General features: G+C 43.0%; 1 protein-coding gene across 2 annotated transcripts in view; it reads left to right on the top strand.

The window, feature by feature from the left end:
* The window catches only part of chd6 (chromodomain helicase DNA binding protein 6), a 95,741-nt gene extending 72,758 nt beyond the window's left edge, over nucleotides 1–22,983 (top strand). Inside the window, exons 24-45 of one of the 2 annotated variants that reach the window (XM_030728474.1) lie at nucleotides 385–465; nucleotides 591–709; nucleotides 941–1,100; nucleotides 1,258–1,347; nucleotides 1,652–1,755; nucleotides 2,775–2,904; nucleotides 5,846–5,924; nucleotides 7,823–7,880; nucleotides 9,369–9,741; nucleotides 10,291–10,499; nucleotides 11,106–11,203; nucleotides 12,014–12,856; nucleotides 12,935–13,189; nucleotides 13,851–14,160; nucleotides 14,777–16,309; nucleotides 16,393–16,544; nucleotides 16,884–17,147; nucleotides 17,996–18,634; nucleotides 18,820–19,059; nucleotides 19,508–19,648; nucleotides 19,912–20,016; nucleotides 20,425–21,681. In XM_030728474.1, coding sequence (XP_030584334.1) covers nucleotides 385–465; nucleotides 591–709; nucleotides 941–1,100; nucleotides 1,258–1,347; nucleotides 1,652–1,755; nucleotides 2,775–2,904; nucleotides 5,846–5,924; nucleotides 7,823–7,880; nucleotides 9,369–9,741; nucleotides 10,291–10,499; nucleotides 11,106–11,203; nucleotides 12,014–12,856; nucleotides 12,935–13,189; nucleotides 13,851–14,160; nucleotides 14,777–16,309; nucleotides 16,393–16,544; nucleotides 16,884–17,147; nucleotides 17,996–18,634; nucleotides 18,820–19,059; nucleotides 19,508–19,648; nucleotides 19,912–20,016; nucleotides 20,425–21,681 — 7,240 coding nt within the window. Of the gene's footprint in view, nucleotides 1–384; nucleotides 466–590; nucleotides 710–940; nucleotides 1,101–1,257; nucleotides 1,348–1,651; nucleotides 1,756–2,774; nucleotides 2,905–5,845; nucleotides 5,925–7,822; nucleotides 7,881–9,368; nucleotides 9,742–10,290; nucleotides 10,500–11,105; nucleotides 11,204–12,013; nucleotides 12,857–12,934; nucleotides 13,190–13,850; nucleotides 14,161–14,776; nucleotides 16,310–16,392; nucleotides 16,545–16,883; nucleotides 17,148–17,995; nucleotides 18,635–18,819; nucleotides 19,060–19,507; nucleotides 19,649–19,911; nucleotides 20,017–20,424 lie in introns of both variants that reach the window. The other variant, XM_030728476.1, reaches the window with a different exon arrangement.
* The last annotated feature ends 4,816 nt before the right edge of the window (nucleotides 22,984–27,799 follow it).

Consider the following 27,799-nt stretch of genomic DNA (forward strand, 5'->3'; position numbering starts at 1 on the left):
CGAGAGTGTGAATATGACCGCGCATCAGACCGTCTGGACTCTTGAATTCAGTTTAAAGAATCAAACAGAGACCTGCTGCAGAATATTTCCTTAGCAGATTTTATGCTTTAGGTATGCATATACATGCTTTTAACAGCTGGCAGTTCATGGTCATTACACAGGCCGTCATAAATAAAAATGACTATCATAATTTTTTTTAATTACGAGACCGGTGTCTTGGGAGCTGAAGTGTGAACATAAATGAGCCAAAATACAACACTGTAAAGTTTTCACTGTATAATCATATTGTGATCACACACTTAATCTGTGTTTCAAAGAAAGATGTTATTGCGCTCTCATTTGTTCCTTGTCTGCATTTCTCTGCACCCTCTGTGTTCCTCTTAGTTGGGGTCGGTGGAACGACATCCTAAACCACGGTCGGTTTAAATGGCACCTCACAGAGAGAGACATGGAGGTGATCTGCAGGTAAGGAATGCTCCGACTCTCCAGAAGGATTTCTAGTAAGAGGAATCATCATCATCGTCATCATCATCATCGCTGCTTACGTTACAAGCAGTCCTGACGCCACACGTTCCCCTTTGGTTCTGTAGGGCTCTCCTGGTTTATTGCCTGAGACACTACAAAGGTGATGACAAGATCAAGAGCTTCATCTGGGATCTGATCACACCCACCAAGGAAGGCCAAGATCAGGCGCTGCTAAATCACTCTGGTTAGCATTTTACTCTTCACATCTGCTACAGTGTATAGAAGAAAGTCAGCTTATGACCTTGCATTCCAGCGCTTAATGGTCTCTATTGACTTTTCAACGCTTTTAGAACAGGATTAACTGCTGGTGTAAAAAGTTAACGGGTAGCATTTTCTCTATGGATTTGTAATGTAATAATGTAATAGAATGCCATGAAGTAACCCCCCCCCCCCCCCCCCCCCATCGTCACGGCAGGTTTATCAGCGCCGGTTCCTCGGGGTAGGAAGGGGAAGAAGCTGAAGAATCAGCTGAATGTTCCTGAGGTGAAGAACGCTGACTGGCTGGTCCACTGCAACCCTGAGGTGGTGCTACAGGATGAGAGCTACAAGAAACACCTCAAACAACACTGCAACAAGTCAGTTCATTAACGGAGCTCTTTGCTTATTACTGCTTACATGAAGGGCTTTGTTTTAAACTGGTGTGTGTTTGGTGCTGTTTATTTACAGCCTGCAGGGTTTACATTGCATTTATGATGCACATGACAACACCCCCTCTCCTTTTTCACCTCACAGGGTGCTACTGAGGGTGCGGATGTTGTACTACCTTAAGGTGGAGGTTCTGGGAGAGGCTGCCAATCAAGCATTAGAGGGGGTACCTGCCAGGTATGATGCAGACAACATATCCTTCATATAGTGTCTTACAAATAAGACTTTATTCAGATTGTTGGTTGAGATGTTGGGACGCAATACTGACACCAAATATCAGATCTGGCAAGAGATTGATGTAAAAATGCAAAGTTACTTACTACTTAAGCTCTTTTTAGGTTTTCATTTCAGTAAAATGGGTCTTAAATTACTTAAGATACTGTTTGTTTCGGGACAAAAATATGATTGACTGGCTTGTGTTTTTACTGCACGGACTTGTCGCTGACAGCACTGACTGATGGCTGTTTGTGTGTATTGACAGTAAACTCGAGGTGCCACTACCCGACATCGACTACATAGAGATTCCTGTGTCATGGTGGGATGCAGAAGCTGACAAGTCTCTCCTCATAGGAGTTCACAAACATGGTGAGGACTGGTGTCAGTTTACACTTGCTACAATATTTTGACATGCAGCATCTATTTATGTATTTATGTATTGTGTGCTTTAAAAATGATTCTGTTGTTGCTCGTTTACAAAATGGCTTTTCAGAGCTTGACTTGTTTTAGCTAAAGTATGGCATGTGTTTGAACTGTGCTTAAGGAACAAACATAGATGCCATCTGTGTTTGTGTGGGTGACGTGTGGTACCCTCAGATTTGTAGTTACTTGTTGTGCTTAAGACCAGAAACTGCTTTAGTTTATCATTGGAGAACTACCAACATTCACTGGAAAGAAATACTGTAATGTGCATATAAGTGTCAGTGTTTCCCACAGGCTGACTTCTCTCCGGTGGGATGGTCAGGTGTGTCGACTGCTGTGTGGATACAATTTTAGATTTTTCTTATTTTTTCTCATTAGTCTGAGAGAGAGAGGCAGTCAGTTTACTAGTGGACAATCCCCTTGCTTTTATTTTAAGTGTCAGTCACACAGGCCTCGTGACTGGTCTGCAACCACCTGGTAACCTCTGGCTGAAAAATGTGTGTTCCCCAGTGAGTGGTTGCTGCGGTTGGCCCTAGTTTGCATGAAAGATGCCAGTTCGTCTGCAAACACTCACTCGTTTGCTCTCCAAACTTGAAGAAGTGTGAAGCAACTCAGAAATGGAGCTCAACTTGTCTCCAACTGTTTGGAGACAAGTTGGGTTCTTCCATGCAAACTGCTGGTGACCACAGCTACCTGGTAGTGACCAAAACAATTGTAAGGAGGTTTTTGGTGCAGCATCATACACCTCTTTGCGACCAATTTCAGGCCAGCAACCTCCACACGCCAGCGACTCACAGAATACACACTCAGGATAAGGGATTTACTGGAGAAACCTCTCATTATTGCTTCGTTACCAAAAAGTGCATCCTGTTGTTTATTAATTTATAAAGTATGGGTACACACATTCTTCCTCCTGCTGCCTCAAATACTAGTTCATACCAGTAAAAGTGTTTTTCCTCTGACAGGATATGAGCGGTACAATGCAATGCGTGCTGATCCAGACTTGTGTTTTCTGGAAAGAGTGGGGATGCCTGATGTGACGGCTCTGTCCGTCGAACAAGGAGGAGCAGAGGCGGCCTCTGAGATGGCTGACAGGTAAGAAGCACGCAGACAAACACCAGCACAGGTAAACGTGGTGAACATGGTAAACATGTGTTACAATAGATTGTGAGAAGATAAATTAAAACGTTAATTTAATTGTTTTTCTTTTTTTAATTGTCAAAATTTGAAACGCAATGATTGTTTTGGCACAGGGACCCTTTTCAAAAACTGGGCCTGTGTGGCCGGTCATACCGTGTTTTTATCGTGCATGTTGTAAAACTAATTCTCAGCTGAAATTACCTCAGTTTCCTTCTGCTGACACTCGGTAACCCTTTTTTTTTCTTTCCAGCTTTGTTTTTGTAGGACCATTAATTAGCCTCCCTGCAGATCTTCAACAGTTCCTCTGTCTTCTTGCAGTCGTTGCCTTTTATTTATATATTTATGTGTCCTGTTGGTAGTAGTGTTCACAGCAGGTTGCCAACACATCCTGTCTTCTCTTGTTCTGTGTTTGTTTTTGTTTACACTGTCACCTCCCCGCTCACACACCTGCTTTACATACTGAGTGTGAAGATTGAAAGCACATAGACTCACAATTATAAATGCACAGGGTGATATTAAGGTGCTTATTATGCTGATAACAACCAGATGATGCTTTTAAATGTAGCTAACGGACCAACACACACACACACACACACACACACACACACACACACACACACACACACACACACACACACACACACACACACACACACACACACACACAGAGAGAACTACTGTGGGTATGTTATCATACAGTATTCAATTTTCGGCTCATCCTAGGCCTGAACTTTAAAAGCTGAACAGTTTTTCTTCATAAGAACCGTGAAAATCATCTTCACTAGTAACGTTTTCTGGTAGTTTCACTGTGCTTGCAAGTCTTGCAAGAAGAACCAATGCTGCTAGAATCCGCAAAGGAATAACTGTCAGAAGGGGAGTGAGCCAGAGAAAAAGACGACTGGGAAAAGTGTGGGAAATTTATTTTCTGGGAGCTGCTGCTGCCTCGGCTAATGGTAGCGCTGTGAAGATTAGACGCATACATTTGAACAGGAAGCTTTGATCCACTTCCTGAAGGTAATTGAAGTTGTCATTCGCTTTGTTACCTGTTCAACCTGAAGCTGCTCCCAGCTGAGCGCAGCGACTGTGCAGCAGGAAGATCTTCTAGTCTCAAAATGTTAACTCTGCAGGGTTCCTGCAGAGGTTTGAGAACAGGGACAGGAGAAAATAAATGAATGCAGGGAGATGATGTTACAAGGATGAAATTGTACATGCAGAAGCAGTGGTACAGGAAATGTGGAAGTGTTTTGCGTGCTAATACTTCTCTTTATTGCTGCCTGAGGAGTTTTTGCTTTCTGTTGAATCCATATCGCGCACAACACACGTGATATTTTTTGGATGTTAAAAGTTTAGAAATGTTGAGATGAGAAGAAACGAATCAGTGATTATACATAGAAGGGTTTTCAAAGGCTTTTCAGAAACAAATGTATCCAGTGAAAGGAAATAAAAACCCTGGAGAGATTTTGAATAATGCTTATTTGAACCACTGACAGCTGTTAAAAGTGAACATAAATACAGAATTTAAAATTAAATGAATTCCCGTTCCTCTTTACCAACGTTCAGGTCAGTGAATGTAAATACGAGGTTTGGTACTAAAAGGAAAGTTTCGTCCAGCATGAACAGAAGTCCTTTATACAAATTCAGTAAAACCTTCTGTCATTTGATTTTTATTCCTTAATGTACATCTGCACTGAATCCTTTTCATTGAATTTATCCATTTTTCCACTAAAATTGGAATTTCATTGGTACCATTCCTTATGATGATTTAAATAATTACATTTATAAGATGATCATTTGCAAATGTTTAATGGGCAAGTGCAGTAAATCTAATCATCAGCTGCCTGTGTGTGTGGAACAAGAGACTCCAGCTCCACAGTGAGATACTGCAGTTGATGATGGCAGTGCTTGTTCTGCTTTGCAGCCTTTGGGGAGCTTGGTGTAGCTGGTGTAGCTACACATGAACCAGTTCTCCACCTGCAGATTCAGATTAAAGCGGCTTTCCAACTTCTAACGGCTCTCCGGGGCAGATCCAGGACTGCTGCCATTACTGCTGCAGTTTGAATCTGTGTAACTGCAGGAGACTAGAGACGTTCTGGAGGGGCAGCTGGTTAGTCCAAATGAATTTCAAAATAAGAGCTTGTGGACGTTCCATGAGTAAATTGATTGCGGAAGGTGTCTGTCTGTCTTACAAACTCAAAAACATGAACAAAGGCCATAAACATCTCTCCAGAGATCCGTCTCTCTTTTTTGATTAGTGAACTTTGAAATATGCTGTGCAACAAAACATTTACCGATCGCTTTGCTTTTATTTTTTTGCAGTACAATAGTACCTTAAACTAACATGAGGTATTAGAAGAATCAGCCCCGTCTTTAGTAAATCTGTGAGATCTGTCAGGAGACGGTGATGCATTGTTTTATTTTTCATAATCATATTTGACCATTTGTTTTGGTTGTTGGTTGTTTTGGTTATCTTCTTTGCATTCACGCATTGCCACCAACAAAATGTAAGAAGATACGAATTCATGTTCAGCTGCTTTGTTGTTACAGTTAAAAACCCTCCCCACCATGAATCTCTGTGCTGTTTAACACTTTGATAGAGTACTCTCTTGTGTCACATGTAATGTTTTCTTTACATCTTCTAAAATTGTCACAGGTCCTACTCTGACAGTCTTTTTGTGGTTCTTCTGCTTCATTAATGGCTTTTTCTTCTTTTGCAGTCGTGTTTTTCTGTCAGTATTTAGACATTATCTGTTGCCCTGAACTGCACATTTACTCTAATGCATCCCATTGAATTCTATCCTTTACATATGTTGCCACATTTGTATAACTGGGGAGGTCTGGAGGATATTGTCTTTGATATTAAAGATTTTCTCCTCCGTACTGTTGTTTCTCTTGTCAGTGTGTGCAAAACTGAGGAGGCGAAGGACGATCCTGAAAGCAAAGCTGAGGGAGGGGAGGACAGAGACGAGAACAGCAAGGTGAAGAAAAAGCTCTCCTGGGACTACATTAGTGACATGTTTCTTTTGTTTTTTTTTGTTCTCTAAAACTAATTTTGCATGAAGAGTCCTAAAATTGCCCCCGGGAAGAATTTCTTTACATTCTGGATATTTGCATGTTGAAAACTCGCATTGGCTGCAAGGTACTGTAAAAATAATAGTGTTTGAGTTAATGGTGCATTTTAAAACACTTTAATTTGACAGCAGAACAGATGTTTTCCAAATGTAAAATTGAATCTCTGGCTTTTTATTGCTTACTGAATCAGGTTTCGTTTGTCATGTGCAGAAAGTTGAACATAAAAGATTAACCTGTGACTATAAAAGCTGTGGAAGTCAGCTCAGACAGGAATTTTATAATTTTTTGTAGCTGAAGATCAGTGCATGTCTCTCAGTAAAAGCAAAAACTTAAAACAGAAAGCCATGCGTTCAGCAAAATGCATGTACTCACTGCCCAGAGTACACAGAAAATTTCACACAAACCAACTAAAGCCGTGTGAAGAAGAAGGTTTTCACTGGACTCTGTGCAAAACTAAGTACACCCTTACTAAGAGTGGAATTAGCAGCCAGGTGCTGCTAATCAAATGCACTTGAATAACTGAGCATCAGGAAATGTGATCACCTCTGTAATTTGCTGCAATTTGCTGGTGTGGAGCATTCAGGTGTGTGTTAACACAATGTCAGAGCGTTCACCACAAGGTCAGACCGTGCAATGCTCACAGAAACTGCAAAAACCCAAGAGCGACGTCTCAGACTCCACAGGCCTCAGTTAGCATGTTAAATGTTGAAGTTCATGGCAGCACAATTAGAAAAACCCTGAGCAAGTTTAGCTTGTCTGGACGGGTTTCCAAGAGATGGCCTCTTCACTCTAGAAAGAAAATGGCAGTACGGCTAATGTTTGCAAATTTGTATCTGAACAAACCAGAAGATTTCTTAAACAATGTTCTTTGGACAGATCAGACCAATAAAGGCCTCATACCTGCTTTTAAGCACGGTGGAGAGGGGGTGATGATTATGGGCTTGTCTGACCATGAATGATGTGAGACCATCAGTCCAAAAGCTAAAGCTAGGCTGAAATTGTGTGATGCAGCAGGACAATGATCCCAAACACACCTGCCAATCTACAAGAGAATGGCTGAAAAAGAAGAGACTCGAGGTGTTGGCTTAAAGTACAGACTGCAGCCCGACTGAAATGCAGTACCTTAAGAGAGCTGTGCATAAATGAATGTGTGCAAACTTCAATGAACCGAAGAAACGCTGTAAAGAAGAGTGAACCCAAATCCCTCCACAAGGATAAGTGGAAGAAACTGGATGGATGATGTGACTGACTGATGAAGTCATACAGAAAGTGAATACTTCAGGTTCCTGCTGCTAAAGGAAGTTCTACAAGCTGCTGAATCATGACTACATGCACTAAGCCTAACAAAACTGAGGTGTTTTCCCAAGAAAACAGAATGAGCACAAGCAGGTCTGAGATGCTGCTGCCGTTAGTTTGCTGTCCTGAGGGCGCTGTGCGAAACGAGCTTTGGGAATGGTGAGATGGTGGATACTGAGCAGCAGGCACATCAACAGGCAAGCCCAGAACTTCAGGAGGAGACCTCCAGAGGGCCACTCATGACCCTCAGAAGCAAAGAGGTTGCACACTCAGAAAAACATTTGGATAATAGGATAGAAAATAATTGAACTGGGTCAAATAATGACAGGGCTGTAACGGTTACATGTATGTTGATGATGATGATAATAATAATAGTCAAAGAAACAAACAAAAACAGAAGAAAATAAATGATGGTAAAGTTAATGTTTACAAGCAAACGCAAGCTACACCGAATGCAAACCAAACCAATCATGTTTGTGGGTAATTTTTGTGTTTGTGTTACTCACAGGGGGAGGAAACCTGCTCCAGCACGGATACATCAGACAAGCCAGACAGTACCGGTCTAGGTGAGACAGTTTCCACTGTTACAGACGACTGTGCATCCTCAGAAAGTAAAAAAAGAAAAGGAATTCGAAACACATAGAGGCACACTTGAAGATCAACCACACACGCAGTTTTGACAGATGGGTTCATAATTTCTTGGCATTAGCAGGTTGTCAAAGGCAGCTTAGTCTGACATCCCTTCAGATGGCTTGAAATACAGTAATTTCTCTCCAGTGGATTACATGTCACACCTCTATTCTGACAGCGGATGGTTTTACATGACGTTCCCCCATCAAAGCCCAAAGTACCTGGGCAGTCACACCTATGTAATGAGTCTGCATCACTGTAATGATGTAATAATGGACATCTGACTCTTGAATGGCATTCTTTAGAATAGAAGTGGAAGTATTCCTGTCTTAGATATGACTACTTCATTATTCATGGTTCGAATGATTTCTTTAAATCCTGGTGTGTACAGGAAAGCTTGAGTATGAGTTTCTGTTTTCACTGATGACCAGATCAATTTGGAAACCTCAGTGGGCAGAGTTATGAGTCCAGTGTATTTGTAAGTCTAGGTTCTGAGTGTGTCAGGGATCTGTTCAGGCCTTTTGTTTAATGCATGTCTGGATTCTGTGTTTTTTTTTTTTAGTAAAGCTCAGCTTGCAAAAATATTAAGCATGGGTGCATAAAGTTTGTGAGCAGTTGGAAAAAAGTAAGGTGATACCCCCCAAACTGGAAGCATAATAATAATAATAATTATGCTTCCATTTTGGGGGGTAGCATAATTAGAATCTAACTTAGAAGAAGTCTTATTATATTTTGCAACGAAATATTTCAGGAAGAGCACAGTTTTAATTTCTGTGCTAAAATTCAGGTATCTCGTTTTTGTTTTTTTGTTTTTTTTATAGAATCATTCTAAATAAATAATTGTGCCTTTTTAAAGTATTGCATTTCTTAAACCTCACCCAGCCCAAAAGCAACACGTTGTAATATTCAGGAGTTGTCGAATACTGTTTGTAAACACAACACTGAAAATGTATTTTCTCATGGTTTCACAGCACTTGTGTTTGATAGTGTAAGTAAACACATCAGTACAGCCCTGTGAGAGGCAGGTTTAATCTTGTGGCTTCTCTGTTTGCTTGCGTGTGCGCTCTTCATACATTCGTGACACAGAAAGGGAGCGGAGAAGAAACACAGAGACAGCAACCTAATCTGGTCACTGTGTTTTTATAGTGTCACACCCTCACCTTCTCTCTGCGCTGTTATTGGTTGAGGGCTACACAACCAGTGCCCAAAGGTTGCAGCCTAGAAATGTACCAAACACAGCAAAATCAGAAGAAAATAAGAACATGCATACAAAGGACAGGCTCTGTTCAGATAGGCATACATTTGTAGTGAATGCTAAGTGGCGATTTAGATACTTGTTTTTGCACACCTTCAAGCACAACCAGTGTTTAAAACTGTGGTTCAGAATGTCCAGCGTGCAGGTTCTGATTATGTCTTTTTACCAGACTCTCAGATGTCAGGTGACCTGTGCACCCAAGATGGAACTTTGGTCACCACAACGACAGCAGGTACAGGGACCGGGGTGGCAGCTCTCCATGTCGTCCAGGCCCGGCCCCTCTGGCCCACAGGCCCTGCCTTGACGGCCCGATTACGTCGCCTGATCACCGCCTACCAGCGCTTCACGCTGCGCCGTGAGCCGCTGCTCAGGCACGACTTCATGCTTCACGATGGCCTCGTTGGCATGGGGATCGGAGGAGCCGGAGCTGCTCATAGTCATCACGCCGGTGGGCCGCTGGCTTGGCAGCTGGGCGAAGATTTGAGAAGGTGCTCTGTGGTTGCTACAGAACCTGACCCCCTGTTTCTGGAGTGGCAGAGAAGGTAGCAATATTTGAAATAACACAGATATTAAGCTTTTGTTTAAAAGTTATTTATTTTTAATCTTACCTCTGTGGCTCTGCTGCTCCGCATCTTAATTCAGAATTTGCGTCATTTAGTTCTAACAAACCAGCTTCCAAATTAAAAGGCACAGAAATGTAACTGTGCAGTTGTGACACTGTTAGGTTAAAAATGCATGGCAATTAGTCAATCTCATATACAGTTTTGTAAAGTTCTAACAATAATTCACAGTAAATTTTGCAGCATTTAATATTGATTATTGAAGTTACACTGAAAGGCACGACAAAAATTGATGTATACAAATATGAATATTCTGATTTTCTTGGTAATTATTTGTTACAAATGTAAATGCTTGGTTTATTGGAAGATGTTTAGAGCCAACAAATGCTTATTATTTTACAAAGCAAGTATGTAATTAAGCAAAATCCGCTTGACAGCCTCCTGTAAGTTGCCTTGAATTCCTGGCATTCTTATGCAGCTCCTCAGTACATGTGTTCATGCAGTCATTTGTCTTTTTCTGTGACTTTTAAGGTGGACTCGTCGAGAACAGGCAGATTTTTACCGCACGGTATCATCATTTGGGGTGGTGTATGACCCAGAGAGGAAGGCGTTCGACTGGTCCCAGTTCAGAGCTCTGGCCAGACTGGAGAGGAAGACGGACGAGAGTTTGGAAAGATACTTCAATTCCTTTGTCAACATGTGCAGGACAGCATGCAAGCTTCCACCCAGGAAGGAAGAAGGTACTAAACTAGACTAATGCAAACATACCGGCTAGGTTGTTATTGATATCTGTGATGGACTTAATTTATTAACAGGGTAACCCTTGCTAATTGAATATATATTAATTGCTCAGCTTCCCGTTCCAGGTAATGTTGCCTGGAACAGGAAGCTGAGCTCTCCTTGTTTTGGTTTTTAGCCATAACTCAGGGGTACATGCTTGTGTGCTTCAGCCAGCAGTCAGACAGTACCTTCTTTACACTTTGTCATTAAGAGTGTCCACCTGCAGATCCCATGACATTTTTCAGGACCTCATCATTGGGAACATTACTGACCCCTGCTGGTAGAATATTCATCATAGATGTAGCTTCAGTAACTCAGTTAACTACATTTGCATGTTAACATAAACTTGACACAACCTGTGCTCCGGTATATGTGCAGGATAAAATACAAACTCATTAAAGGACAGGAGTGACTATTGCACACACAAGCATACTTGTCATACTTTGGTCTCTGCCTCTCTCAAATCTTCTCCACTTCCTCTACACCAACATTGACTGTCACGTTTCTGTTTTTTTCCTCCTTTATTTTTTTTAATGCTTCCCCTCCATTTTGCGCACATCTCCCAGGACTGGTGGATCCCGCTGTGATTGTGGAGCCTCTGACAGAGGAAAGAGCCGCAAGGACGCTATACCGCATCGAGCTGCTGCGCAAGATCAGAGAGCAGGTGGGCTCTTTGAAGAAACAAAGCTTAATAACAAATAGTGTACTTTTCATCGATGCGGCTCGGTTAGACATTGACTTCAAAGTTTTATCTCCAGCGCAGGAATTGCTTGTGCTGTTCTGAGGTCGTGTTGCTGGTTGAGGGATGCTCAGATAAAACCCTATTTGTTCCTCTAGGAGGATAGCTCCCTTCTTTTCACTGTCATCAAAGAAAGGCTAAAGATACAAAGTTAATCATCAGTAAACCTGTAAATAAGTCATTAAAAAAGGGACTCCCTGCAAACGACCTCATATCTACCCTCAGAATAGATATTTAGACATTTTCTACTCAGTCAGAAGGATAAACTGTTTCTAATGCCTCTGATTCCACTAATATAAACAGCTTTAGGGTAAAAACGAGGGCTCGGGTACTGTAATACCCACGGCTGATTCACTGCCTGTGTGGGGAAGTGTAGTGCTAGTATTCAAAATATATTTATCCAAACAGCATAAAAGAAATATGATACGCTACTCTGGTTATACACTATATGCATTTTTGCTAGAGATAAGTGGAGAGATATTGCCAGCTGCTGTGTTTCATAGTTGGTATACGTTACTCAGAGTCAGAATGCGCCATCAGCACAGCTCATATATGAAAACCTTTTGAAACATACAGGAAAAAATACCAAAAGATTCAAACTTTAAACTTTTTTTTTATACCCAAAGTTGTCCTGGATCATCTGTGACATAAGCCAGGCATTTTTAAAACTGTTATTATGTATGTGAGTATGTGAATGTAAGAGTTAAAGCAAATGGAACTTCATCCCTCTCTCAGGTTCTCCGTCACCCGTTACTCTCAGCCCGTCTTCATCTGTGTCGCCCCTCACTCTACCTCCCTGTATGGTGGGAGTCTGGCAAACACGACCGCGACCTCCTCATTGGGGCGGCGCGCCACGGCTTGAGCCGCACCGACTTCTACATCCTAAACGACCCTCAGCTGAGCTTCCTGGAGGCTCACAGGAACTATGTCAGGGGACACCCTGCTCACCTTCATCCTCAGAGCCACCATCATGCTCATCATGCGAGCTTGGCGACTCATCCTGGCATCTCATCATCCTCCTCCTCATCTCATCCCCAACTTCCTCATCCTCACTGCTGTCTGTATGATTCGGGGCTCGGTCGCCACTCTCCTCAGCCTCCTGAGTATCCCCACCAGTCCTCTCACCACCACCACCACCATCATCATCATCATCACTCGCAGCACCCTGCGCCTCCATCTGCTCCCTCTCCTTCCTCTTCCTCTTCATCTTCTTCTCACCCTCACCTTCACCCTCCACCACTGGATGCCCATGATTCAGCCTCACCAAGTCTGGGAATAGTTTCTGGACCACGAGGAGATTTCCTTGACTGTCCTCCTTTGGATGAAACCCTGGAACTGAGCACACTGCAGCATGACCCCATGTCTGCAGATTCTTTACATGGAGGAAAGGCTTCCAAAGATGCCCTCAACGGTTTCCCCTTCAACTCAGCTGCAGGAGGTCAAAGCATGCTCAACTCATACGGTGTGGGTGGAACAGACCTGGATTCAAAACTGAGGAGTGACGTGCTCGTCGGTGAGCAAGGCTCGTCTGAGGAAACTGGGCTGATGGCGCCATCAGTGGAGCTGGATCAGTTACAGGTCTGCACTGCGATTCAAGACATGTATTCTAGGTTTTCTTATTTCTGTACTTTCTCACATCTTAAACTTTTCTTGCAGGCTCCCTGGGACAGTACAGACCACACTAGTCCTGCTCACCACATGTTCAATGAATCTGATCCAATCCTGGGTCCTTCTACCTTGGAGACTGGTTTCCTGGAGGAGGAGGATGAGGAGGCCCAGGGGGGAGACAGAAGAGGGGAGGAAGGAGGAACTCTGGAGGAGTGTTTGGGCCTCCCACCCTCATCCCCTCCTTCCCATCCATCGGCAGGCGATTCTGTTGAGCCGCTGTCCTCAAGTTACATGCTCTTTAAGGTTGGTTTGGCCAGCTTGTGCCCTCTGAGTAACCAGCTTACAAAATAAATAAAAAATGAATTTCAAAATCATGTTAAAAATTGTCTTTGTAATCACAGCCCCCAAGATGACAATAATCTGAAACCCTTTTTCACATTATGGGCCTAATGCTCAAATAATGTAATCCAAAGTGTCCAGTGGGGCCGACAGTAGACAAACATGGTGAAATTGCTGTAAAGGAAAGGAAAAAATATTGTAGGGCATACTGGAAAAAAAAGACTTGCTCATATTTCATGTTCTTCAGCCACATTGTTGAATACTGAGATTTCATCTTGGTATATTCAATGAATGGGTTGTGTTTGCATAAAGCTCCAACTCAAGCTGTTCTTTGACGTTTGTCAGGGTCATATTACTCGAAGACAAACTACTAAAGATATTTCATTTGATTGGCATATTTTACTTTCTAAGGTGTGTAAACCAGCTGTGCCGAGCACTAAGAGCTGCTGTTATCAAATGCTAGCTAATGTCTTATCCAATAGGGGACCTTTTAAAACCCTAATAATTGAGAGAAAAAGGTGGCACTGTTAAAAGACGGCCACTGTGAACGCAAAGAAAACAGCATAGTATTTTTTGTGACATCATTTTGGCTTGAATAAATCTGACACTTATATTTTGTGTCCAGGACATTGGCGTGAACGAAGAACCCAGTGCAGATCAAACAGACCTGTCAGCAAGCCCTCCTCTGCCTTACGTACCGCCTCCACCCCTTTCTCTGTCTGACATCACTGCCCACGAGCCACAGGATGGGCTGGGCCACTCTGATGTCTCCGAGAGCCTGACCAATCCTGTGGAGGACGGAGAAGATCGGGAGGAAAGTACCGGCTTTGAGTTCGATGACAAGGAGGAGGAAGAAGTGGAAGACTTGTCAAGAGAGACCTTGGAAAAACAAAGAGGTCAGCATCTGGAAGGAAATGAATGTGATCCAAACCAAGGTATGTCAAGGCAACAATATTCAGCATAGTATTTAATCCACAGATTAGATCACAGATAGAAGGTGCTTAAAATAACTGAGCAACAGATTTTTGTCCCATATTACTTTAACCCACTGGTTTTATAGTATTGGTAAATGCACTGGTTTTTATATATCACTTTTTTACTCTTTTAGAGCCCTCGGAGTGGTTTGTACAGCTTGCCTCATTCATCCATTCATACAAGCGCTTTTCTCTATGCATAAGTGCTATCTAGCTAACGCTCAGAGAAAGTTGGGGTTCAGTATCTTGCCCAAGGATACTTTGACATGCAGGCTGGAGCAGCCAGAGGATCAAACTACCAACCTTTTGATTAGTAGATGACCTGTTCCACCTCCTGAGCTACAGACACCCCCTTGTGACATAAGTTTAAATTATAAATCAGTCGTAAACGTGTCACTGAGATGTCCTGATGTTTTGGATTTTTTTAGGCCATAAAAACTGTGGCAAAGCTGCTTAACTACCTTAATTTAATTGTTTAATTTTTTACTTCCCAATCTCAGGATTTAAAAAAAATGAACAGAAGGCATCAAACACTGCCACGCCCCCTATTTTACATCTCAATGGTTTATGCTTGCAGGTGCAGACCAAGGTTTGGGAGTTTTGAATACACCAATAGAAGTGCCAGAGTTGGATGGGATAGAACCAGAATCGGCCCTTGGAGAACAGGATGAGAGCAAGGAAGTCTTAATCCAAATATCCCAAGACCTCGAGGGGCGCTTTGACCAAGCAGAGCATAAAAAGGACTCACCCCAAGACATGCACTCTTATCTTGGAAAGCTGGAACAGGAGGGTAATCTATCTATTGAAGAGCCTACAGAGGAGGTGGAGGGGTTGATTTTATACCAAGCGGTGGAGGAACGGACTATGGAAAATTCTCTTGACACTGAAGCACTGATGTGCAACGCGACCGAAGAGTTTGTGCAAGTGAAAGTAATTCCAAAAAAATCTGGACAGGGCAGTTTGATGGACCGTGCAGATCTAGCAGATCAGGTAGATGAGATCTCCGAAGGACAAGTGGATGATGTTTCTCCATTTGATGTTCCAGTTGTACACCCCTGTGATGAGACGGAAGACGAGGGTTTGAAACAACTACGTGCCAAAACCAGTGAGATGGACTTGGATAGCATTTACTTGGAATTTGGACAGCCCTCCTGTCCTTCTGTGTCTGTGTCATCCCCTACACAACCATCAAACTCTACTGAAACAACCAGAGAGAGTGACGGCAAAGAGGGGGACAAAAATGAAGCCTCCACGGCACAGTGCAAGGGCTTAGAGGAAGACCTGAATTTACCTGATGGTAGCAGAGAGTGTAACAATAAGGCCCTGAATTTCTCCCTTGATCAGGACAGCAAAGACAGTCTGCTTGATCAAAATGAAATCAAAATGGCCTCAGCTCTACCCGTGAACAGCATTGAGGCAAAGCCATCTGACCTTAAATTTTCTCATTTGCCAGATGGCAATGGTGAGAAGAAACCAGAGCAATTGGTGCTACCAGTCAAGATGGAAGATACCAAGGATGTCTGCCCAGATAGCTCTCAAGTCAAACACACCAGTTTCTTTTCCTACTCCATAAAGTCAGAAGATTTGGTGACCAAAGCAGAGCAGTTAGACTATCCTATTAAACCTGAAGCACTGGAGACTAAACCTGAAGATCTAAGCTTTCCCATGAAGCCTGAGAACTTGGACACTAAACCTGAATTTCTGCAGTTTGTAGCCTACTCGGGTGGTAATGAAGTCAAACCTGAAGTCAAACCATTAGCTCTGGGGTTTGGTGCTTATCCGGAGGGGACCAAGCTTAAGACTGAGACAAAGCCTGAAGGTCTGAGATTAGCAGCTTTTCCTGAGACCTCTGCCATCAAGCCTGAAGCCAAAATGGAGCGTCTAGGGTTCACAAGTTACCCAGAGAGTTCTGAGATAAAACCTGAGGCAAAGCCAGAGGGCCTCGGGTTTACAGATATACCTGAGGTCAAAGCTGAGACAAAGCACGAGATGCTGGAGGCAGATAGCACAGTCCTGACCCCGAAGCTTGAGCAGGCAGATGGGCTAGTAGACACCTCGGAAAGCCCAGTGGTTAAAGGCCAAGTGAAGGAGGAGAGGCCAAGTACACCAGGTAAGAATACAGAGTCTGGGTTATTTCACCTTTCACATTTCAATTCACATGCTTGTGTTTAAACCTGTGATCCTTTCCTGCAGTGCCTGTGGTGGAAGGGTATGCTGGTAGCCCGAGGTTTGCAGCTCCTATTTCAGTGTGTGAGATTCCCGACAGCCTTCATGAAAGCAGGGAGCCGACCATCGCTCAGCTGTTACAGGAAAAAGCCCTTTACTCGTTCTCTGAGTGGCCTAAGGTAAAATTCATTCTCAGTGATGCATGCATGTGAATTCTCCCGTCCTTAAAATTTTCTAGCTAAATATTTTTTTTTTAAACTTCATTCTTTCCTGTTAGCAGACCGTACCCGAGCGTTACTAGCTTTTGCTGATTATAAGCAAAACAATGCCGTTTTACGAGTTCCCCCCAGTATTTTCACCACACAGCAGACTGCTTTCATTTAGCGAGGGCGATGCTGTCACAGCTCAGAAAGTCTGAAAAGAGTAAATGAGTAAGAGAAAATAAAAGGTTTTTCAGTTTAGCTGAAATGATTCATGTTTCTTAATTCCATTTTTTGCTTATTTATCGCCCCCTGCAGGATAGAGTAATCATCAACCGCCTGGACAGCATCTGCCACGCCATCCTTAAGGGGAAATGGCCTTCTTCTAGTGAGCAGTATGACTCACCGGCCGCCCTGGCTGCCAATTCCTGTTTGGCGAACAGTTTAGCCCAGCACCACCAACACCGTGTAGGTTTCCTCCCCACCACGGCCTCAGGCTCTGTCCCAACCCAGGCCAGGGTGCAGCAGGCGAATCCTGGACTGGGGTTTTCCATTCCTCCCCCTCTCACAAGACTACCTAAGGTGAGACCTGTAGAGTAAATGAACAAATTAACTCCCTTTTGTTGTACATCTGAATGTATCTTTCACCTGTCAGCATTTATCTCTTTCATGCCACGGTTCATACAAGTGGTGCCCAGTTTGCTTACAGCGCTAATGAGGCAGATTTTCTGTAATCAGCAGAAAAATGCAGCATGACTCTGACCTGTTTTTATATATTGTTTACATCTGCCTCTGACTTAACTCTTCATTGTCAGCTATATTGATGAGTTAAAGAATATATATATATATATATATATATATATATAATTTTTTTTTTTATTATTATTAATTTATTTATTTATTTATTTTTTTAAAAGATCTTTGTGTGTTTTAAACAAAGGCAGCCATAGCCTAAATACGCAACATTTACCACTGGGCACCTCTAGTCCACATCATTGCTTTGTTGCTTATTGTGAAGTTTCCTGTCTCAGTAATGTGTACTGTTGATAATATAAATGTGGAGATTAGACTTGGGCAAGTTGTCATATATATATCTATAAAGACACATTTTATATTTGAGAGTGAGAATAATGACCAGATTTGTATAGCTACTCTTTATAGTCTGACTGCTTAGCCTTCAGGTGTTTAAACCACGGGAAAATCTTTGACACCATAGCAAACAGATAAATTATGACCTGTTTGTTTGACCCCCCCCCCCCCCAAAAAAAAAAAAAAAAATTAATAAAAAAAAATTAAATATCTAACAATTTTACCCAGGTCTAGTTGACAGCCGCCACTGTGTTGTGTCTCAGTCCATATGTATGTTTAACAAAGCCATCATCTCTCTCCCATTCTTGTCTACCTCTCACCCACCCTGTCCACTCTGACAGTACATGTCGCGGGGCGGCGCATGCGGGCGCGGAGCTTGGCGCCTTACCTCCTTGCCTCTGTTACAGGAGAGGCTTGTGGCTCCTCCCTTCCTCCCTGAGCTCAAACGAGCAGGAGGTCGGAGGTCTTTCGACTATGAAGCCGCTGCTGCAGCAGCTGCCAAGGTTTTAGCTGGAAAATCTGCATCATCATGCCACACTGCTGTCACCACAAGCTCCAATAGTGACAAAGTGCCAGTGGTGGCCCCGCCCTCTCACCGTACAGGAGCCTTGTTGATAAATGGTTGGCAAGAAGCAGCCATTGATCTAACCAAGTCTTCAGGAGAAATAAGCACCACAAGTAGCATTGGGGCAAATGAAGCTGTGGTTGCACCAGGAATCAGCCACCACAGTTCTGGTGCTGGCAGCAGTCATAAGATACCACCACCGCCTCCCATCACAGCCCCGCTGCCAGGCTCTGTAGGAATCGACATGGCCGGGATTCTGCAGGCGGGGCTCATCCATCCTGTAACAGGACAAATAGTTAACGGGAGCCTGAGGGGAGATGATTCATTGAGGAGGAGGAGAGGGAGGAGGAGAAATGTGGAAGCTCTGTACTCTGAGTTCACCAAGAGCCGAGGACTGCACCTCCCTGAATCACAGGTGGGTAGAGGGAGGAGGGCAGTTAGAATAGTTGCACGTGCTTCAGAGTGAAAGAGAAGCCTCACCGGGAACATTTTGGGGTCAAAAAAAAAGATAAAAATGATTAAAAGAGAATGAAGAAAGAAAAATCTTTTATCTGCTCAGCATTATCTATTTACTGTATGTGTGTGTCTCTCCATGTACAGGGCCGGGTTGAGGTGATCAGCCACTCTTCTGTTTCCTCCTCCACCTCTTCGCCATCTCCCTCTCCTTCAGAGCGACCTGCAGGTCCTCCCACACCATCCTCCTCTTCTACTCCCACCCCAACCCAGACACCTCCTCAGCCAGAGATTGTGGCCATTGATAGAGAGGCAGCCAGCAAAGGTCTAATTGAGTGGCTGAGACAGAATCCAGGTTACAGCATGGATCTGCCTGCATTTGCTCATGTAAGTCCGAAGATTTCTTTCATTGTAACGTGTAAATGTTGCTGTGTTGTATCCTTTTATTGTCGTCACCTCACTGGACGGGCGGCCAACTTTCAACATTGTGAGCACGACAACTTGAAGACGATACGTGTATCGACTAAAAATCTCAGATGAGTTTGAATCTTGGTGAGAAGGTCAGAGGTCAGGTTTTCTGAAAATCTTGATAACTCAAGACTGATGTAACCTAGGATTTTCAAATAGATGCATCTACTAAACATCTCAGGCGACTTAGTTCTTACCATAATAATGTCAATCACAGACGATTACAGTATTCTCAGCTTATGGTTTATATTTATTATGATTTTAGCATTTCTTAGTCCTGGTTGTTTATTAGCTATTTGCTTTTGAATTGATAAATTTGTTTGTTTGTTTGTTTCTCCCCCATCTATCCTCCCCGGCACCCGTGCAGTCTGGAGCAGGCCTGTTGCATGGCTTTGTGGAGCGTCCCAAACAGAGGAGGCATCGCTGTAAAGATCCTACCAAGCTGGATATAAACTCTTTGACGGGGGAGGAGAGGGTCCCTGTTGTGCACCGAGGCACTGGACGCAGGGTAGCAAACACACATACGCACACAAAATATATGAAGCACAAATAAATATAAGCATTCATTTTAAAACATAAAACTGAACCAATAAAAGTTCAGCCATGGAAAGTAGAAGGATCACAGTCTTACTGCTTCCTTTTTTTGCAGCTTGGTGGTGCTTTGGTGTCCACCAATAATACAGGCTGCTTTTGAGCTGGGAAAGCTGGAAAAATCCTACATATAATTTGATATCATTCCAACTCCATTGTGCTCATTTTCCTACTTTACAGCTTGGTGGTGCTATGGCTCCGGCCATAAAGGAGCTCTCTAGGTGGTTGGATGCCAACTCGGAATACTATGTGGCTCCAGACTGGGCTGATGTGGTCAAACACTCTGTGAGTATGATACTGTGAAACAGTGGATGTCAGCAGGGTGTGTTTTGCCCCTCTGTAAAAGCAACAAGGCTCGAGTGTAACGTTTCTTGAGACATGCCCTGCACATCGCTGTGCAGCAGGATATCACAGATTGCAGCCCCAGTGCACGGGCGCAGTTCAGAAAGTTGAAATAAGAAGTTGCAGATGTCATTCTTGCAGGGATTTCTGATGTAGCAGGAGTTTGATACTGATAATTAGTAATTCTAGGATTTAAAAATCTGATGATCTGTTGCTCTGAGTCGAATTTACATTACGTTTTTCATTGTCCTTTAAAATTTTCCTATGGCTGTTCTTCTCCCTCCTATATTTTGCAAATCCCAGTTGTTGTTATTATCCACTAATGTGTTACCTCATGGTCTCCTCTTGTAGGGTTTCCTGCCTGAAGGGAAGTTCTCTCGGATTCTCACAGAGCCCGTCAACAAGGACCCAGGCTCTCGCCGCCGTGGACGTCGACCTCGCAGCGAAATGCCTAAGCCTCTCCTCTCCGTCTCTGACTCCTCCTCGTCAGGCCTCGGCCCGCCGCTCTTCATGAATGGTGGTTTGATTGGCAGCATGGACTCCATGGTGGCCATGCAGAATCTCCGCGGTGGTATCCCTGGAATTCCCATCTCTGGCATCATGGCAGCTGGATTCCCACATGGTTTCCCTGCAGCTGTCTCAGCGGCAGGAGCTGGGGCATCTGCTGAAGATGCCAAGAATGGGCTGAGTATGTTACCCATGATGCTGCACGGAATCCCGCACCCCCATGGGGCCGCAATCCCACAGCATGCTTTGTTCAGCGTTGGCACAATGATGGCACACACGCCACCGCCACCTTCTCCTCACCCCAGCTCCACCTCCTCTTCGACTTCCTCCTCTTCTTCAGCATCTGCTGTGAAGGTCACCACGACAACCGCTCCGTCTGCAGCTGAGGCAGCCAGCCCTTCTTCGACAACCCCTGCTGAGAGAGAGAGCACCACCCCTGCTGCTGGTGGCGAAAAGGAGAGGACGCGGGAGGAGAAAGGAGCTGCAGACAGTAACAAACGAGCAGTAGCGGCGGAAGCAGCAGCCATCATTACCTCCACCACCAGGGCCCACCTCAGCTCTGCACATCTTGGAGCTAGTACTGGCAGCCATCTTACCTTCAACCCCTTCCTAATCCCAGGCATGTCCCACGGTCTGCTTTATCCACACATGTTCTTGCCACATGGTGGGATCATGGCACTTCCAGCCATGCCCCCCGGTGCAATTGATGGCTCTCCAGGCAGCCCCAAGAGGAGAAAGAAGAGAGGAAGAGAAGAAGGAGAGCGAGAAGAGGAGAGGGATAAGGCAGCAACTGGAGATGGAGAGGATAGAGAAAGTACAGATAAGGCTGGTGGTACCTCCCACCCAGGCGCCTCTTCATCTCCCTCCATCCCCTCTACCTCAGCTTCAGACCCAGGCCCAGCTCCAACTGAAGAGCTCCAGACTGGGCAGGGAAATGCAGAGGGTGGGTCTTCAGAGCCCCAGGAACCAGACTCCAATGTCCACACAGAGGGAGCAACAGATGACAATGAGAAAAGATCGGAGGAGACAGGACAGGAGGCGGAGGAGGAGGAGAAGCAGGACACTGAGGAGCAGAGACAGGTGGAGCAAGAGGACGCATAGAGGAGGAGAACTGCAGAGGCCTGAAAGACAACCCACTTCCTGCTCTCTCCTCCTCTCCTTTGTTGCTCTCTTTTCTCAGCCGAGCAGCAGTGTAAAGTTTGTGCCGTGTCTGTCAGTCAATGTCCATGTAAAGACTTTTATTATGATGATGATGACTAATAATGATGATGATTATATTCAACTTGGTCATGTTTATATACCAAGACCCCACCCACCCTCTCCACTCGTTCATTGTATACAAAGAAAACTAGTGTAAGAAATGATCTCTGTATTGTTCTGCTTCATTCTACATTGAGACTGAGTCGGGAGGGACAAAAACACACCGCAGGTGATACGGGCTGACCAAGAGCAACTTTCACCGTAATATTGATACCGTTTTAGGCTCAAGGTGATCCGAGGTGGTGCCTAGTTTTTATGGACACAAGGATGACTGGGAAGGTGGGGGCCCAGCCGCCAGAGGTGGTTTTCTGAAGATATTTTCCTTGCCACAGTTTTGAAATTATGAGACGCTTACGGGGCAGGGGGGTTAAATCGCCTGTTTTGACACACTCCACTAAATCTAGGGAAATTTGTGCAATGCTGAAAAATCTGCCAGCTAGATTAATGTAAAAGGAGAACCGTGGTTCCCACATGTAACACTAAAACAGCTTTTCCTAGTTGATAGTGACAGAAAACACAGGAAAAAAAAATGAACCTAAATATGCAAGAGCCAGTGTCTGCTGCAGAGAAACGACAGACCTGTGAAGATTTTAGAGTTTAAACCTTTTGAAATGCTCTAAATGACCTTTATACGACTGCAGGCATCTTTGAATAAAAGTACATTTAGTGCATTTAAAAATGCTGTCAAATCAGAAGAAACCAATTTGTATCTACTATTTTCATGTCGAATAAAATTACCAAAATTGTGAAAATAACATTAACTAGAAGATCAGAGAATGAGCGGGGTTAGTCAGTCCCAGGCATGAACGTTAAATCTTAACTTTAAGATAGGCTGCCAGTAACCCACGCTTTAGATGCACATTTTTATTTAGATTATAATTTTATTATAATGCTTAATATTGTGCTACTGCTGCAATAACTCCTCCATGAAGTAGATTACAAAGCTAAATTTAATGTGAACACTAGATGATGAATCCAGAGTCCCAGAACAGGAGCAGAAATTCAGAACATTTATCTCCATCTCAATTCATTTCATTTGCTTCGGTTTATAAAGGCAAGGAACAATCATGAGAGTTGTTTGTTTTATGACTTTTTAACTCTTCATTTTATTTTTTAACTCAGCCACAAAGTCACTTTGGAGACCCCCCCCCCCCCCCCCCCCCCCCCGCACAAGCGGTTTAATTTGGTCTAATCAGAAGACATAAATGACAGGAATGTCAAAGCTAAGAGCTCAGCCAGGCCACCAGGGGGCGGTGGGCAGCAGATGTGATTGTATCCTGTCCCGCAGACACAGGGGTGGGGGCTGCGGGAGAAAAGAAGGTGCTTTTTATTGTCCCTGGGATTGCTCGAGTCCTAAATTGAATTAACCCACAACAAATCAGGTAACCAGCATGTCATCAGGAAGAGTGTAAAATCACTGCTGCATAATGATTGCAATCGTGACCTGTAGCATCATTCAGCACCCCCCTCGCCCCCACTGGCCTTTTTCCCATTTTTCTCATTAATGTGGGGATTCAGAGAGATTACCTGTGTGGTGTGGAGCATCTGTCCAGGGAAAGGGAACAGTCTGTTTTATTGTTTTGTTTTTTTTCCTAAAGAAATGAAGAACAGATAAAATAGGAAGAGGAGGGATATGGTAGTAGTATGACTCACTCTGGCTTTTTTCCCCTCAGATTAATTTTAATAGCAGTTCATACTAAGAGTTTCTAAATATGTAAATCTATCGCTGTATATTGCTGACTTTTTTTTTTTAAAGTGCACCATTGATTTCTTCTTTGTCTTTAGTTTGTTCCTCTGTTTGAGGGGGGGGTGTTAGTCTCAGTTTCTGTACTGTACATTAAATGGATGCAAGTCGCTGGTTTTATTCAGTCTTTTCACAGCAGGGTGTGTATTCGGGGGGGGGGGTGTATATGTCAGATGTTTCTGATGTAACGTAAAACTTCACTTCTTTTTGTTTTCATATATGAAAACATTATTTTTGCACAATGTCTTTTTGTGAATGTTAACCTGTTTCTGTGTGGTCTTTACTTTCCACTGTGTGTGTGTGTGTGTGTGTGTGTGTGTGTGTGTGTGTGTGTGTGTGTGGCAGAGAGAGAGTGCTGTAATGGGAGAAAGTGTTTATGTGTGCATGCATGCGCACACGTTTTGTGGTCTCGTCCTTACAGGTCACATTTCTTGTTGGGGGGGGGGAACATAGTTGTTGCCTTGTCACGAGTTTGTGGCTACATATAATTTATTATACTTTTCTTTGGCTTTGCAAAACTTTCACCAAATATGACATTCTTCTTCTGTTAGTTTCATTATGTATTATTCAAAGTAAAATGCCTTATTTAGCGAGTATTTTCTTTTTTTGTATAGATGTGCAGTTACATCTCCTTATTGGGTCATGTTATTGTTTGTTTCCTTCGTGTTTATGCGTACACAGCATTGGTGATGTGCATTATCTTCAGAAGCCAACAGTAATGGAAGGTACCACTGTTCAGATCACTACATTTATTCCTAAAGGTCAATCAATCATCCCTCAAAGCACAAATGGAGCGTTAACTAAAAGTGACTGTTTGCTTACCAGTGCCTCTAAAGTTGTTTTCATTTTTCTTTATGTGAGCTTCACTTGCACGTTATCTCAACGTCACGCGGCGATTTATCCTTTGGAAAGTGATTAACATTTGAAAATGTAAGTGTTGGATTTCATCATTAGATGATGCCGTGCTGTTCATTAAAGGGAAATTTTGGAATTTTTCAGTCTGGGTCTGAACTTCCAGACTAATAAGGTCAACAAGTTTCAGAATTCCACATTTAAAGTTTGGTACATTTTATTGACTGAAGCTGTAAACTGAATGGAGACGAGTGCTTCACAGTTTACTGCAGCAGTCATTTTTATTTTTTAATCTTTTTTTTTTCATTGTTCTCAAAGCTGTAATTATTCATGCTTTGTACTCTGACCTGTTACATTCTTACCAGTGTTTGGTTTCTCAAATCTCCACAAATGAATCCGGCGATAATTCGATGAATAAGACGCAGGTTGATAAATATCACAATTTCCCTTTGAGGAATGCTACTTGATCTCTTAGAATTCCCTTCCTTCACGGGGCCTTGTGTCTGGTATCCAGCACATCTATGATGATAATGCGCACACAGTATGTATGCAGCCTAAGTATTTGATTGTTGTGTTATTTGAGATTCCTGAAAGAGCAAACCAGAAGGGGAAGCCAGTTGCTTTGCACCACAGATGATTTGTCTGAATGGGACGGGCGGGCGTTTGGTCCCAGAGGTCACGTACGCACGTCGTTTGCTGTTACTGGCTTGTTGTTGTGCAAAAACTTGAAACAAACTTGTAGGTGCAGTATGTAACCACAGCTGGGGGGGTCAATCAGGTCGACTGGCGATGGCTCTGTATTGTCTCTTCATGTCACACCATGCCTTCTTTAACAGTGTTTTTTTTTTTTTTTCGTTTCATCGAAGTTCTCGTCGGTTAACTTAAATGTTCTTCAAAACAGTCACCTCAAAATGTAAACGTTTATCTCTTATCATAAAAAAATGTATTTATTGTACAGTTCTCGTCTTTACGTTGTTGTCTCATGACTGATCAGTGGCTGGTTTTGTTACGTTTCTTCAAAGACAAAAGCATTTCATTCACACGGACTTTAAACTATCTGCTAATGTCACATGCTCTGTTTTTGTTTTTTTTAGATGTAATTACATCAGAATTAAATGGTTAAGAGTTCCTAGAATACTTCCTTTTCATTTTCTTTCCAAAGTCCCTGCAGTAATCCAGCCTGAGCCACCCCTTTGGAGCATTGTGCAGTTGCAGGATCCTCTGAGGCTGCAGGGCTGCAGCTTACTGTTTCATTAAACACACAAAGGATTGTTTTTTCCTCTCGAAGGAGAAGAAGACTGAAAACTTGCAGGTTTTGGAGCTCAGATTGTAGAGGAGCTGCCCTGCTGCAGACGCTGAACACCTGAACAAGGAAGTAGGCACCTGCTCGTACAATTAAAGCACCTGTGAACATTTTTTGAGGGAAACGTGATTTTTTTTTTTTTTTTAATCAGATTTTTCAAGTTGCAAAATTGCCCTTTGATCTAAAATATCTATAAAACATCCATAAAATGTACATTTATTATCCACAAAATCAGAGGAGAGAGATTTTTTTTTCTTTTGCAGTTGAATACCTGATGTGTCCAAGTTAGCAGGTAACAGAAGCATCACCTGCTTTTTCAGTGTTCTGGTTACATCAGGGACTGATGAGTCTGCTTCAGTGCTGCTGTTCAGGCCTCCGCCCTGACACACACACACACACACACACACACACACACACACACACACACACACACACACACACACACACACACACAGACAGACTCAAAAGCTTCAAGAACCCCTGAAAATGGATTTGCTCTCATTCAAACCTATTTTCTTTGTAAAATCAATCATAACAAAAGTGGAGAAACATCAGTGTCCATGTGTGTTCATTAGAGTCTGATTTCACAGATACTGAAATATTTTCTTGGCAGAAAATATAACATGAAATGTCAGCCCTGCAGTTATTCTCTTCTCCTTTTGTCATATTCAGATATTAATGTGGTGGAAGAGCTTTGCCTTTAATACACGCTCTCACTTCCAGAAGTCCTTAACAGGTTTATATTGAAAGTGGCAGAAACACCAAACCATGAATTATCTTTGAACTACCAGCCATGTTTTTCTAGAATTTCCATTAAGATCGTTGCACCGTCTGAAGGGGAACGTGATATTTAAAGTCAGGGAGAAGCAGCTTGATTGTGCAATTTAAATATAAAATAACTGCAGTTTCAGTATAAATGATGACAAATGGTGAAAGATGGCAGTAAAATAAAGATTTGGACAGGATGATGCAGGTTTAGATATCAGATCATGAAAACGTCACCACCTTTGTCCAGTTTAATGATATCTGACTCTTCACAGACCCTCTGCAAGCACTGCTGAACCAAGTGCAGTGGAATTCACCAGGCTGGCATTCACTGGCTGATCCTGAAGTCAGAAACTCGGTCATTAACAAATACGTGGTGGGGTTTTTATCTTTTCTTTTCTTTTTTTTTTTTTTTTTCTTTGTAAGTATAACTCTGTATTCCCATGTGGACCAATCTCATGAGTCAGAACATGGTATGTGTGATCTTTTATTGTGCAATAAAAGATGACTTTCAACTTCCTGTTGTCCATGGAGAGTAATTAAGGAACTAAAGATGGAGACTTGAGCTGACCTTCTGTAAATGATGCTGCTTCATTTCTGTTGGTCGGATTTTTAGAGTTTGGTGAAGCTGAAGTGGACCGGCTGACTCACTGAGCTTTCTGCAGGCCGTGCGCTCGGAAAGGCTGCAGTAGCTTTGAAAGGCTGCAAAGGTGCGAGCAGGAAGCAAAGTAAGCTGTCCCACACAAACGCATCATCAGACCCGTTTTTGTTTTAATGTTGAGGAACGAGCCGCCGCCTCATACCTGAAATGTGTTTGGTTGCTGGTGCAGCAGTGTGGAGGCATGTTTGCTGCTGGAGTAACTGAAGCTGTACTGGCAGTGTTATTTAAGTATTATATATGTAAGAATTACTTTTTGTTGTTCATTGGCTTCACATGACTGATAAAAAATTTCTGTATAATTATAATTAGGAATTATTATTTCCTGTTGCTGCGCGATGGACAGAAATTAAAAAATAATCCAAAAAATGTAAAAAAAACAACCCCAAAAACCAGTAAAAATGCCAAAATATTGGGTTTCAGCAGTGAAGGCCGGGCATGTATCAGTCTCCTCTGCTGTCAGTCTTAATGTGACTCATTTAAGCATTTTAAAGAGGGCAGAACTCGTCCCAATGAACTGGATTTTATCTATAAAAACACGTAAACAAAAACCGCACAAGCATCAAAATATACATTTATTGAAACGTACATTCATGTTGTGGATTAAAATCCCACTTCGTCGTTGAAATATTGATAA

The sequence above is a fragment of the Archocentrus centrarchus genome, chromosome 5, assembly GCF_007364275.1.
Source record: "Archocentrus centrarchus isolate MPI-CPG fArcCen1 chromosome 5, fArcCen1, whole genome shotgun sequence".
Taxonomy (NCBI): domain Eukaryota; kingdom Metazoa; phylum Chordata; class Actinopteri; order Cichliformes; family Cichlidae; genus Archocentrus; species Archocentrus centrarchus.